Genomic DNA, 13,737 nt, shown 5'->3' with positions numbered 1-13,737 from the left:
AACCAGACATCTCAAGGCTTTGATTCTAAATGAAATCTAGGCCAAAAGATGCTGTGGGTAAAAACTAGGTCAGAAGAGCGATCTAAGGCGGCCATTGCCCTTTGTTTTTGTCTCTTCAAGTTGGTCAATATTAATTTCAAATACATTGGAAGTTACAGTTCTGAAATACTGTGAAATATTTTGTTCTTTCAGGTAATGGTGCAAAGCAATATTGTGACCTCCTGTTTAAGTATTTGATCATGTTATTTGATAATATCAAATCTTGTTTCAGATTAAAAAGTTCAGGGTGCCTAACATTAGGGGAGGTAACTACAATCAATATGACAATGCTGAAGGTATGTTAAAAATGTTCATTATGTAATTTGAGTTGATAAAACTATTTAAGACGAGTTGTAATTGCAAACATTCCAATTTAGGGGGAAATACATATCCATACGTAGAGCCTGAAACTTTGCATTTATTATGTTCATTTGTTACTGACGTGGAATTTGCAAAACAGACTGTACTTTATTTGCTTTTAATGTTATTTCTCTAACCCTTACCTTGCTAAATTTCTAATGTTGAACTTGTCCATCTTCCAATGTGGAAAGTACCATTAACAGTTAAAAGGGGTGCTTACCAAAAAGATACTGACTGAATAGCGAACAGTGCAGACCATGATCAGACTGCACAGATATACAGGCTGATCATGATCTACACTGGTCGCAAAGGCAGAATCAACCGTGTCCAGAATGGTAAGGGTTAAGAGGGTTAATGTTGAAGGTCATAATACTATTTATTCACAGATTTTCATTGACTGCTTTAGAAACTGTTGCAGTAAAAATTTCCATTTTGACTTTTCCCTTTAATACATTCAACAGTGTAAAAGTTGTTGCACATTTCTGTTGTTATATCCAATCATTTGATATAAGGCTTGGTCTAATTGTCTGTGTTTGTTTTGATTTCAGGGTGGTATTCAGATTAATGTGGTTCCAAATGAATTATCAGTAGGTAAGTGTAGCACAGTAACTTAGAATTTCTATTTCTTGGTTTATTATACCCTCAGAAATGAAATTTACAAATTACCAACCTCACTGGGTCAAGTCCAATAACTCTGACATGTATTTTGGTCAGATTATGCCCCCTTTTGAACTTTAGAAAATCCTGGTTAAAGTTTTACATGCAAGTTACTATCTCCAAAACTAATGTAGATATTGAATTGAAACTATACAGGTGTCTTTGGGGTTATAAATCTAGGTGATAGCATCCAGTCCCATAACTTCGACTTGCATTTTGGCCAAATTATGCCATCTTTTGGCTTTAGAATATCCTGGTTAAAGTTTTGCGTGCAAGTACATTATAGCTAATACTAAGAGACATATAGCTTTGTGACTTTTTCTTCTAGGTCAATTTCCAGACTCACTGGGTCAAGTCCCATAACTCTGACTTGTACTTTGGGCAAATTATGCCCCCTTTTGTACTTAGAAAATCTTGGTTAAAGTTTTGCTTGCAAGTTAATATCTCCAAAACTTATGCAGATACTGGATTGAAACTCTATAGATATTTAAACATTTAGAGTAAGACTCCTGCTTCTGGGACAACAGTTCAGTCAATTATTGGCTGTTTTACGGACTGCTCGTTTGACTTTCCAACTTAAGATTTGCCATACTTCTGTGACAAGGCTGTATTATGGGGGTTTTATTCATCACTCCTATGACAGTTCTAGTTCGTTATGACTGAGCCGTGCCATGAGAAAATCAACATAGTGGCTTTGCGACCAGCAAGGATCCAGACCAGCCTGCGCATCCGCGCAGTCTGGTCAGGATCCATGCTGTTCGCTAACAGTTTCTCTAATTCCAATAGGCTCTGAAAGCGAACAGCATGGATCCTGACCAGACTGCACGGATGCGCAGGCTGGTCTGGATCCATGCTGGTCGCAAAGCCACTATGTTGGTTTTCTCATGGCACGGCTCATGTCTCAATTTATTGGAGACATGTTGTATTTGCCTTCATCATCAGCATGTCTGCATTTAGCTTGTCCCTGATTTTTCCCCAAAAACCTGACTAGATTTCAATGAAATTTCGCATGAGTAATTGGTATTAGGCTAGTTATACGTTTTATCAGCACATCTTAGATTATTTTTTGTAGAGTAACGGTCATTTTTTTTTTTCAGATTACTGTTGGTTGGATTTGAAGGTCAAATAGTTTCACTTCGTATCTTTTAAGCTACTAGGAAGATTTTCTTGAAATTAGCATCATTTGAGCGGCGACATGAGAAAACCAACATAGTGCGTTTGCGACCAGCATGGATCCAGACCAGTCTGCTCATCCGCACAGTCCGGTCAGGATCAGTGCTGTTCGCTAATGGTTTCTGTAATTGCAATAGACTTTGAAAGCAAACAGCATGGATCCTGACCAGACTGCATGGATGTGCAGGCTGGTCTGGATACATGCTGGTCACAAACACACTATTTTGGTTTTCTCATGACACGGCTCATTGGTCAAAGATCAAATAGCTTAATTTTGTGCCCACTCCATATCTTTTGGAAATTTGGGAAGGTCTAGAATTTTATATTCTGCTCTTGTGGATTTTGCAAGGTCAGATCATACTGGGTGCTTGAGTGCCTCATGTGGTCCGACCTGGCAAAATCTTCTTACCAGTAACTAAAATCAGCATCCCAGGTCCAGTTACTATTATATTAACCCATTAACATATAACTATTGCTTTTTGTTCCAGGCTTCGACATCCGTATTCCACCAGCAGTTGATCTTGTAGAGTTTGAAGGGAAAATCAAAACCTGGTGTGCTGAAGCAGGAGAAGATGTTAAATACGAGTTTGCTCAGGTAAGCAACTGATTGTAGCTAAGCAGTTTTTCATTTGGGTGATTGTTTAGATTGTTTCAGGTAATATATTGATTGTTCATAGATTAAAGTTTAAACAGATTTGATAGAATGGTTGCAAATTTAATATGTGGGCTCCAAAAAAATAGTAAATTGCTTGAAAATGGTCATGTTTCAAGCAATTGTAGATTAGTTTTACATGCTAAGCTAGGTAATGTCTTGGCTATAAGAATGAAGAGCAATTTCAACCAGTACAGGAAGTGTATGAGACTAAAAGGGCAAAACTAAAATGTCTGCACAGCGAGGCAGTGTTTTAAAGAGGAAACTAAAGAATTTATCTACGGTACTAAAACTAGAGTTTGTTTAACCTTTAGCATGCAGGACATGATTGATTCTGCCTTTGCGACCAGTGTAGATCACGATCAGCATGCACATCTGTGCAGTCTGATCATAATCTGCACTGCTCGCTATTCAGCCAGTAACCTTTTGGTATGCACCCTTTTTAATGGCTAATGGTACTGTCTAAAATGGAAGATGGATGAGTTCATTATAGATATTTTGCAGGGTATGGGTTAATGCTGAAAAAAAAAAAAACATATATGCTGAAATGATTTGATTTCATGGGCATGAAATTTCGTGATATTTGTGAAAATAACTATTTTAGGGGGATATTAATATGTGGATTTCATCTTTTGAAGATGAAACAAATAGGACTTGTTTCTTTGGATTAGATTTTCGGAATGACACAATTGTGAAAACACGAAGTTCACCCCCATAAAATTTAATGATTTCACAGTAGTTATATAAAACAATTATGCTTAATACAAGTGTCATTGTAGTGTGACTTTCAAGGGTTTAATAAATATGTTACTTTGTATGTTTAGAAAGGTGTAGACCAGACATTAACCAGTACAGATGAATCTGATCCCTGGTGGAAAGCTTTTTCAACTGCCTGTGAGACAGTGTGAGTACCAGTCTCTCTTAGAAATGATTGTAAATATACTGGCATGTTGCTTTTTATGCCCCCACACATTTATATGGTGTGCATTATGTCTTTGCTGCTGTCTGTACAGCCAACTCCTCTCACACTGTTAGCCTGATTTGCTTCAAACTTTCACAGATTAACAACCTTGACTGCAGATGACCCTAAAAGAATGGATTTTTTAGCTCTATGTATTCATAGTGACAATGGTGATGCTTTTGTAATCAGCAGATATAGTAGTCCGTGCGTCCGTCCGTCAGTCCGTCCGTAAACTTTTGCTTGTGACCACTCTAGAGGTCACATTTTTTGTGGGATCTTTATGAAAGTTGGTCAGAATGTTCATCTTGATGATATCTAGGTCAAGTTCGAAACTGGGTCACGTGCCTTTAAAAACTAGGTCAGTAGGTCTAAAAATAGAAAAACCTTGTGACCTCTCTAGAGGCCATATATTTCACAAGATCTTCATGAAAATTGGTCAGAATGTTCACCTTGATGATATCTAGATCAAGTTCGAAACTGGGTCACGTGCCTTCAAAAACTAGGTCAGTAGATCTAAAAATAGAAAAAGCTTGTGACCTCGCTAGAGGCCATATATTGCACAAGACCTTCATGAAAATTGGTCAGAACGTTCACCTTGATGATATCTAGGTCAAGTTCGAAACTGGGTCACGTGCCATCAAAAACTAGGTCAGTAGGTCAAATAATAGAAAAACCTTGTGACCTCTCTAAAGGCCATATTTTTCATGGGATCTGTATGAAAGTTGGTCTGAATGTTCATCTTGATAATATCTAAGTCAAGTACGAAACTGGGTCATGTGTGATCAAAAACTAGGTCAGTAGGTCTAAAAATAGAAAAACCTTGTGACCTCTCTAGAGGCCATATATTTCATGAGATCTTCATGAAAATTGGTCAGAATGCTCACCTTTATGATATCTAGGTCAAGTTCGAAAGTGGGTCATGTGCCATCAAAAACTAGGTCAGTAGGTCAAATAATAGAAAAACCTTGTGACCTCTCAAGAGGCCATATTTTTCATGGGATCTGTATGAAAGTTGGTCTGAATATTTATCTTGATGATATCTAGGTCAAGTTCGAAACTGGGTCATGTGCGGTCAAAAACTAGGTCAGTAGGTCTAAAAATAGAAAAAGCTTGTGACCTCTCTAGAGGCCATATATTTCACAAGACCTTCATGAAAATTGGTCAGAACGTTCACCTTGATGATATCTAGGTCAAGTTCGAAACTGGGTCACGTGCCTTCAAAAACTAGGTCAATATGTCAAATAATAGAAAAACCTTGTGACCTCTCTAAAGGCCATATTTTTCATGGGATCTGTATGAAAGTTGGTCTGAATATACATCTTGATGATATCTAGGTCACGTTCGAAAGTGGGTCACGTGCCTTCAAAAATTAGGTCAGTAGGTCAAATAATGAAAAAACGTTGTGACCTCTCTAGAGGCCATATTTTTCATGGGATCTGTATGAAAGTTGGTCTGAATGTTCATCTTGATGATATATAGGTCAAGATTGAAACTGGGTCAACTGCGATCAAAAACTAGGTCAGTAGGTCTTGAAGTAGAAAAACCTTGTGACCTCTCTAGAGGCCATACCCTTGAATGAATCTTCATGAAAATTGGTCAGAATGTTTACCTTGATGATATCTAGGTCAAGTTTGAAACTGGGTCACGTGCCTTAAAAAACTAGGTCAGTAGGTCAGATAATAAAAAAACCTTGTGACCTCTCTAGAGGCCATACTTTTCATGGGATCTGTATGAAATTTGGTCTGAATGTTCATCTTGATGATATCTAGGCCAAGTTTGAAACTGGGTCAACTGCGGTCAAAAACTAGGTCAGTAGGTATAAAAATAGAAAAACCTTGTGACCTCTCTATAGGCCATATTTTTCATGAGATCTTCATGAAAATTAGTGAGAATGTTCATCTTGATGATATCTAGATATAATTCAAAACAGGGTCACATACCTTCGAAAACTAGGTCAATAGGTCAAATAATAGAAAAACCTTGTGACCTCTCTATAGACCATATTTTTCAATGGATCTTCATGAAAATTGGTCAGAATTTTTATCTTGATAATATCTAGGTCAAGTTCAAAACTGGGTCACGAGCTCAAAAACTAGGTCACTATGTCAAATAATAGAAAAAACAATGTCATACTCAAAACTGGGTCATGTGGGAAGAGGTGAGCGATTCAGGACCATCATGGTCCTCTTGTATTATGATTATTTTACTACAGTTACTAGTATGGCCCTTTGATAGTTTTGCTAAATAGAATATAGAGAAAATCTTGTGTGTCCAACTTCTCAAAAACTATTGAAAAGATATGCTCGAAAGTTTCACAGATGAAGGACCTTCATGTCCCCATAAGTAATGGATTTTTTTCTGTGGGTGTTTTTAGCTCACCAGAACACAAAGTGTTCAAGGTGAGCTATTGTGACCGATCATTGTCCGGCGTGCGTGGGCGTGTGTCATCTTTTAACATTTGCCTTGTGAACACTCTAGAGGCCACATTTGTGACCTAATCTTTATGAAACTTGGTCAGAATGTTAGTCTTGATGATCTCTAGGTCAGATTCGAAACTGGGTCATGTGGGATCAAAAACTAGGTCAGTAGGCCAGATCAAAGGAAAAGTTTGTGAACACCCTAGAGGTCACAGTTGTGATCCAATATTTGTGAAACTTGGTCAGAATGTTTGTCTTGATGATTTCTAGCTTAAATTCGAATCTTGGTCATGTGTGGTCAAAAACTAGGTCACCGGGTCAAATCAAAGGAAAAGCTTGTGAACACTTTAGAGGCCACAATTTTGACTCAATCTTTATGAAACTTGGTCAGAATGTTTGTCTTGATGATTTCTAGGTCAGGTTTGAAACTGGGTCATGTGGGTCTAAAACTGGGTCAGTAGGCCAGATCAAAGGAAAATCTTGTCAACACTCTAGAAACCACAATTTAAGTTTTAAACTCATGAGAATTAATCAGAATGTTTGTCTTGATAATCTAGGTCATGTTCGAATCTGGCTCATGTGGGGTCAAAAACTAGGTCACCTGGTCAAATCAAAGGAAAAGCTTTTAAACCCTTAAGGCCATAGTTGTGATTCAGTCTTTTTTGAAATTTGGTCAGAATGTTTGTCTTGATGATTTCTTGGTCAAGTTTGAATCTGGGTCATGTGGGGTCAAAAACTAGGTCAGTAAGTCAGAACAAAGGAAAAGCGTATCAGTCTACAGTTGTGACCCAATATTTATGAAACTTGGCCAGAATGTTTATCTTGATGATTTTTAGGTCAAGTTTGAATCTGGGTCATGTGGGATCAAAAAACTAGGTCAGTACGCTAGATCAAAGAAAAAGCTTGTGAACACTTTATAGGCCACAGTTGTGACTCAATCTTTATGAAACTTGGGTCAGAATGTTTTTCTTGATGATCTCTAGATCCTGTTTTAAGTTGGGTCATTTAGGGTCAAAAACTAAGTCACGACAAATCAAAGGAAAAGTTTGTGAACACTCTAAAGGCAACAGTTGTGACTCAATCTTTATGGTCAGAATGTTTGTATTGATGATTTTTAGGTTAAGTAATAAATTGGGTCATATGGGGTCAAAAACTAGGTCAGTAGGCCAGATCAACTCTGGTGAGTGATATAGGGCCATCATGGCCCTCTTGTTTCTAGAATTATGACCCTTTCTTGATAAAATCTTTTCTATTTAGAGGATGAAGCAGTATGAGGGGGCATCCATTCTTATGGACACAATTCTAGTTATTATTTTTATTATCATCGTTATCATTGTTAGTGATAATAGATTTAGAAAGAAAAATATCAGTTCTGTACATGTTAAAAATATTACTTAGTTTTCTGTTTGTCTAATGTCAGTTTTAGTTTGGTAAAGAATTCATACGTACAATTAACGTTTAGCCTGTTGGTGACAAATGATTCTGCCTTTCCGACCAGTGCAGACCAAGATCAGCCTGCACATTGGTGCAGTCTGATCATGGTCAGCACTGTTTGCTATTCAATCAGTAAATTTTCAGTGAACATCCCTTTGAATAATAAGTGGGTTTTACCAAATTGAATGATAGACCAAACCATTTTAGAAATTTAGCAGGGTAAAGGTTAAAGCACAACATTTGCAGTCCAGTATGGACTCTCAGGTACAACTGACTGTTGTTTTTTTCTGTAGGAATGTTTATGTATTATTGTTTATTTCCTGTTAATATAGAGGTGTGCCAATTGAGAAAGAGGTTTTCCCAGCAGGAACAGATTGCAGATTTTTGAGAGAGGTAAGGGCAGCTTTCTGATTGTATTTCATAAAGTTGATAACAAACTTGTGACATATGCTGCTGGGCATTTCTGAATGTTCCTGGTCCCATGTTTTCTGCAAGTGGCAATTTCTTTACATGTTGCTTTATATATATCAGCGTAACATTTCGTATGTATTAATAGTGGCAGCTTCTCCACATGTATCAGAGGCAACTTCTCTACATGTATGAGGGTGGCAACTTATGTAGATATATCATATGGGCAACTTCTTAACATATGTTAGAGTGGCAACTTCTCTACATGTATCAGAGTGGCAACTTCTACACATGAATCAGAATGGCGACTTCTGTACATGAATCAGTGGCAACTTCTGTTCATGTGTCAGAGGTAAAGGACAATAATACCTTACAAGCATTGTGTTTAGTCAAGTCATTATGTTGAACAGAAATTTGATTGGCATTATAACTTGCAACCTCACAACTTCGGAGTGTTTTGCTCTCAATATCTAGTTACTTTTTTTACAACTTGTATATATTTACGGTAGGCGTTCTTACTTGAACACTGTATGATATTCTGTTTCAGGCTGGTTACCCTGCTTTAGGATTCTCTCCAATGAACAACACACCTATATTGTTACATGATCACAATGAATTTCTCAATGAAGATGTCTATCTGAAGGGGATAGATGCATACTGCACTATCATACCAGCTCTTGCGAATGTGCAGTGAACTTTATATGCAGAAATTTATTATTACTGACTACTGTATCTAATCAGTCATATTATTAAAGTTAAAATCAGAAATAAGTCGAAGCGCTATCAGTATGTGCACTGAACTAGGTATATCTTGTTGAAACAGTGATAAGTCAGGATATATGCTGTGTCCTCTTTGTTTAGAAGTAAAAAACACCTAGTTTTATGGCTGAATATATTAAGACATTTTCATCCTAGTCCCATTATCTTGATCCCATCTGTAAATATATAATCAGGACTTTCATGTCTTTAAATGTTTATATCTTGGCAATATATGACTTTTTCGTTAGCATTTTCGTGTCTGCTCTGTAACTCTTGAACCACTCTAAGGATTTTGAAGAAATTTGACACAACTTTGCATAGAGACGACGTGCAGAGAGCATGTTATGGATGGCTTGCTTCAAGTTCAAGGTCACACTTAGTGGTCAAAGTTCATATGACTGTTTCGTGTCCGCTATGTAACTCTTGAACTGCTTGAAGGATTTTGAGGAAACTTGTAACAAATGTTCACCACATCGAGACAACACGCAGAGCACGTTTTGGATGATTCACGTCAAGGTCATACTTAAGGGTCAATGGTCATACCTTCAGGTGTATATTGCGATGCTCTTGTTTAAATTGTTTTAGCTGTGAAAAAAGGAAATAAAAGGAAATTTTAGGGATTTTTTCATAGAATAGACCATATTAGAATTGTAACATTTATTTACTTATTTGAAAGGAGCAAGAACAAAATGGCTTCCTCAGACAAAATAGCTGTGCCATGAGAAAACCAACATAGTGCTTTGTGACCAGCATGGATCCAGACCAGCCTGCGCATCCACGCAGTCTGGTCAGGATCCATACTGTTGGCTTTCCAATACGGTTGCAGTTAGAGAAACCGTTAGCGAACAGCATGGCTCCTGATAAGGCTGCATGGATTTGCAGGTTGGTCTGGATCGCTGCTGGTTGCAAACGCACTATGTTGGTTTTCTCATGGCCTGGCTAAGTTTATGATTACCATAAAGCGTTTAGTTAGACAATATATGACCTATTGTGACTTGACAAGTACACTTCATACTTGTTCTGAAATTTGCTATCTAGGACTTTTAGGACATAAGATAAATTGATTCTGTAACAATGTACATATTCAAAATTAATTTAGCTGGTCAAACCAGCTGGTAGTAGGAATAATGCACACAGTCAGTCAAGTAAGAAATAGTACCATAGTATAAACTAATGGTGAAATGATATATACGATTTCTACTTTACTTGTTTTTTTTTTTGTGTGTTTTTTGTACGCTGTCCCACCTTTATATATCTTTTTGATATGTCTAGATATTAAGCAGATGTTTTCTATTACTACTATGCAGAATGTTTATTTTAAAAAAAACTGATTTGTTCTTAATTTGACATAGTTTACATATTATATTATTCTTAAAAGACCCACGTTATTTTTCTGTCAGCTTTTAGACATGAAAGAAGGAGTAAACTGCAATTGTTCAAAAGAAAATGCTAGTCAGTATTCGTCACAGTCACTTTAACCAATCTGCACATTCTGTGAAGGAGGAACAAAATATAACTTCACTTAAAATTTGATTATTTTAAAGGCAATAATGGTGAAAAATCCATTTAAGGGAAATAAGATTAATATATAAATTTCAAAATAAATCGTATCAGTGCAGATTTAATTGACATGAAGTTAGTAATATTTTCTGGGTACATTATTTTTTATGTATATATTTAGGATAAGTATGGAAACAAAATATTGATCAAGCAACAAAGAGTTATTCCCCTTTGACCGTCTTCTATTTAGAGGCAGTCACCTCTAACACAAAAGTGGCAGTCTTTTATTTGTGTTTAGTTTGTTACAACGTTATTGTATGTCTCTGCATTGCTATTTCCAACATAATTTTAAATTTCCTAGGCAATCGTTTACAATATATGGATTAACAGGAGAGCTGTGGTATTCTGTTGATGATTTTGAATACTAATTTTAAAGTGGATTGCCTGTCAGTCACACAATCATATTCTAATGCATTGCCAGTATAAACCAGTTATAATGCTCTTTATTGTTATGCTTTCTAATCATTTTTAACAAGTGTATAAATTATATGCTGCTGCTTTGTTAAGTTTATTAACCTTTAGCCTGCTGGTGGCAATTGGTTTTGCCTTTGCGACCAGTGCAGACCAAGATCAGCTGTGCTGGCACATCCGTGCAGTCTGATCATGGTCTGCACTGTCCGCTATTCAGTCATTAAATTTTCTGTGAACACCCCTTTGAATAATGAATGGTATTGCCCAAACTGAATGATGGACCAGTCCATTGGAGAAATTTAGCAGGCTTAGGGTTAAACAGCAGGAAGCTGTTCACAGACCTATGGCTGGAGTTTAGTTCATAAAACATAGTCGGAGTGTTTGTTTTAATGAAATATACACCATATTAGACACCAGGTAACATGGGGTTAGATCTAGGTCAGGGGAGTGTTGCAGGGCTTTTAGGGCCCTCTTTCTTTTGTTGTTGATAAAAATAGCTGGAGTTTAGTTCATAAAATATGCAAGGTGAGTTATTGTGATCACTTTGTGTCCTTTTGTTACCAGTTAGGTGTCATTAACATTTTAATTGTTACCACTGTGGAGGCCACAATTTTCTCCCAGTGTTACAGAAATTGGTCAGACTGTTTGTCTTGATAAAATCTCGAACTAATATAAAATATGTCATCTGGGATAAAAAAAAAATAGGTGACTAGGTCAAATCATAGGAAAAACCTTTCAAACAGGCCACATTTTCTTCCAGTTCTTCATAAAACTATCAGAATGTGTGTCTCTTTGAAATCTGGTTCAAATTTAGAACTGTGTAACCCAAGGTAAAAAAAAAACGAGGTTACTAGGTTATGTCGTAAAAAAGATTGTTGACACCATAGAGGCCACATTTTCTACTTGATCCTGTATATTTTTGTCAGAATGTCTGGTATCAAGGTCAAGTTCAGAACTGGGCTATCTGAGATCACAAGGTCAAATCAAGGAAAATCCTAACACTAATAGCCAGATTTTCTTCCTCTGTGAAGTCTAGGTCAAGATTAACCAGAGATCTTAAACTAGGTTTATTTATAGAAAAAAAACTTACTTAATGCTCTTAAGCCCACAGTTTCTTCTTGATCATCATATATTTTGTCAGAAATATGTTTCTGTGAGATAAAGGTCAAGTTCGTAACTAGATTACACCAGGTCATCAGACACTGGATGAAAAAAGTTTTTGATACTCTAGAGGCCACATTTTCTTTTTATCATCGAATAACTTAGTCAGAATATTTGCTTCTATGAAATCAAAGTAAAGTACAAAACTACATAATGCTAGGTCTGAAACTAAGTCACTACTAAGGTCATATTTTACAAAAACTTTTAAGAAGCTAGTTTTCTTCTTGATATTCTTAATGAAAATAGTAATGTTTCAATGTTTACATAATTGTCCAACTATATCCGGGCAACATCACGAGGAGTGCTCAGTTCAATTGGCCCATTTCTTTTACTTTTCAATTTCCATAAAAAATAATTGTTCTTTTTTTTTTTAAATATTGTTGTAATTTTGTTTTTGTTTGGAGTACGTTATTATTTCATAGTCATGATTATGCAATTTTTTCCTTTCATTTTTAATTGTTTTTCTCTATTTTGTTTTCTTTTCTCTTTCTTCTTTTACTAACCCATAATACGACAGACATGAAAAATCGCTATTTTAAGTGAAACAATTAAGTTAACAACATCATTTATGCATGTCCTAACATATATATGATTCCTCTTAAATACTTCCGTAATCCTAGCCTATTCTCATAGGGTTGTCTAGAAATACGGAACTTCCGTAATCCTAGAATCGGAGGCTAGGATTACGGTACCGTAACCCTAGCCACTGCCATTCATTAAACTGGATTAGAATTTTTGTCTTTTTTTTAAAAATCTAGAATAAGTTTGTAATTGGCTCACAAGGTCAAATCATTACGGAAAAAAGGCTAGTGACCTACCTGATTTACATAAACATAGTCGGAGTGTTTGTTTTAATGAAATATACGCCATATTAGATACCAGGTAACCTGGGGTTAGATCTAGGCCAGGGGAGTGTTACAGGGCTTTCAGGGCCCTCTTTCTTTTGTTGTTGATAAAAAATAATCCAAGCTCTGTGATTACTATCTGATTTTAATGAATAAAAAATGGAAATCATATAAGGCAGTTGTTTGTTTTTGCTATAGCGGTTTGCTAGTGCCATTGCAGCCATATATTGTTAACAAATTGTTAGCCATCCTTTCAAAAAATTTATTAGAAGCATTCAAAGTTACAAACAAAAAGCCTAGTCTTCTACGGTTCAGACTGGCACACGGACATGAACAGTCTTTTTTTAAATGGGTAATTGATTGGAACCATTTCCAGTTTCAGTGTCATTTTCATCTTGCAGGTCCATTACTTCTTAAAGCTGGAAAGATGTTTTTGTCTAAGAGGATCTTTGATAATTTGGTAAAAATTCTACAAGCGTTTATTGAAGGTGAAGGTTATTACTTGAAATGTAAGGTCAAATAGGCATTATCATGATTCTGCTCAATGCCTTCCATACCTCATGTTTTTATTTCGATGTCAATGAGATGTGAAACCAAAATTTGTAGTCGTGTTTGGCACCATATAATCTATACTATGTTGGTGCGCCGTAAAAACCCAAATAAATAAATAAATGCTTAATGCCAGTTAGAACATTTTAAGAGTCGAATGTGTGTGGTAAGCTGTTCGTATAGATGGATGTTCTGGCTCAATCGTCCGGTGTCCACAATTTTACTGTTATCACAATTGTGAAATAATAGAAAACTGTCAACGAACTACAAGTCACATTTTATCCATTAAGTGGAAACTGGACATTTTTGGTGAAGCTGTGAAACTGGTTTTTTTTTTACCAAATACTACTG

General features: G+C 36.2%; 1 protein-coding gene across 1 annotated transcript in view; it reads left to right on the top strand.

Moving 5' to 3' along the window:
- LOC123529625 (aminoacylase-1-like) overlaps positions 1–13,011 on the top strand; it is a 41,534-nt gene extending 28,523 nt beyond the window's left edge. The window contains exons 10-15 of the mRNA XM_053521268.1: positions 272–335; positions 948–990; positions 2,718–2,824; positions 3,706–3,785; positions 8,026–8,086; positions 8,649–13,011. Of these exons, the coding sequence (XP_053377243.1) occupies positions 272–335; positions 948–990; positions 2,718–2,824; positions 3,706–3,785; positions 8,026–8,086; positions 8,649–8,795 (502 nt within the window). The 3' untranslated portion in view covers positions 8,796–13,011. The remainder of the gene's footprint in view (positions 1–271; positions 336–947; positions 991–2,717; positions 2,825–3,705; positions 3,786–8,025; positions 8,087–8,648) is intronic.
- Positions 13,012–13,737: the final 726 nt, after the last annotated feature.

Source organism: Mercenaria mercenaria, chromosome 13 (assembly GCF_021730395.1).
Source record: "Mercenaria mercenaria strain notata chromosome 13, MADL_Memer_1, whole genome shotgun sequence".
NCBI lineage: Eukaryota > Metazoa > Mollusca > Bivalvia > Venerida > Veneridae > Mercenaria > Mercenaria mercenaria.
This window is presented reverse-complemented; position numbering and strand designations above follow the sequence as displayed.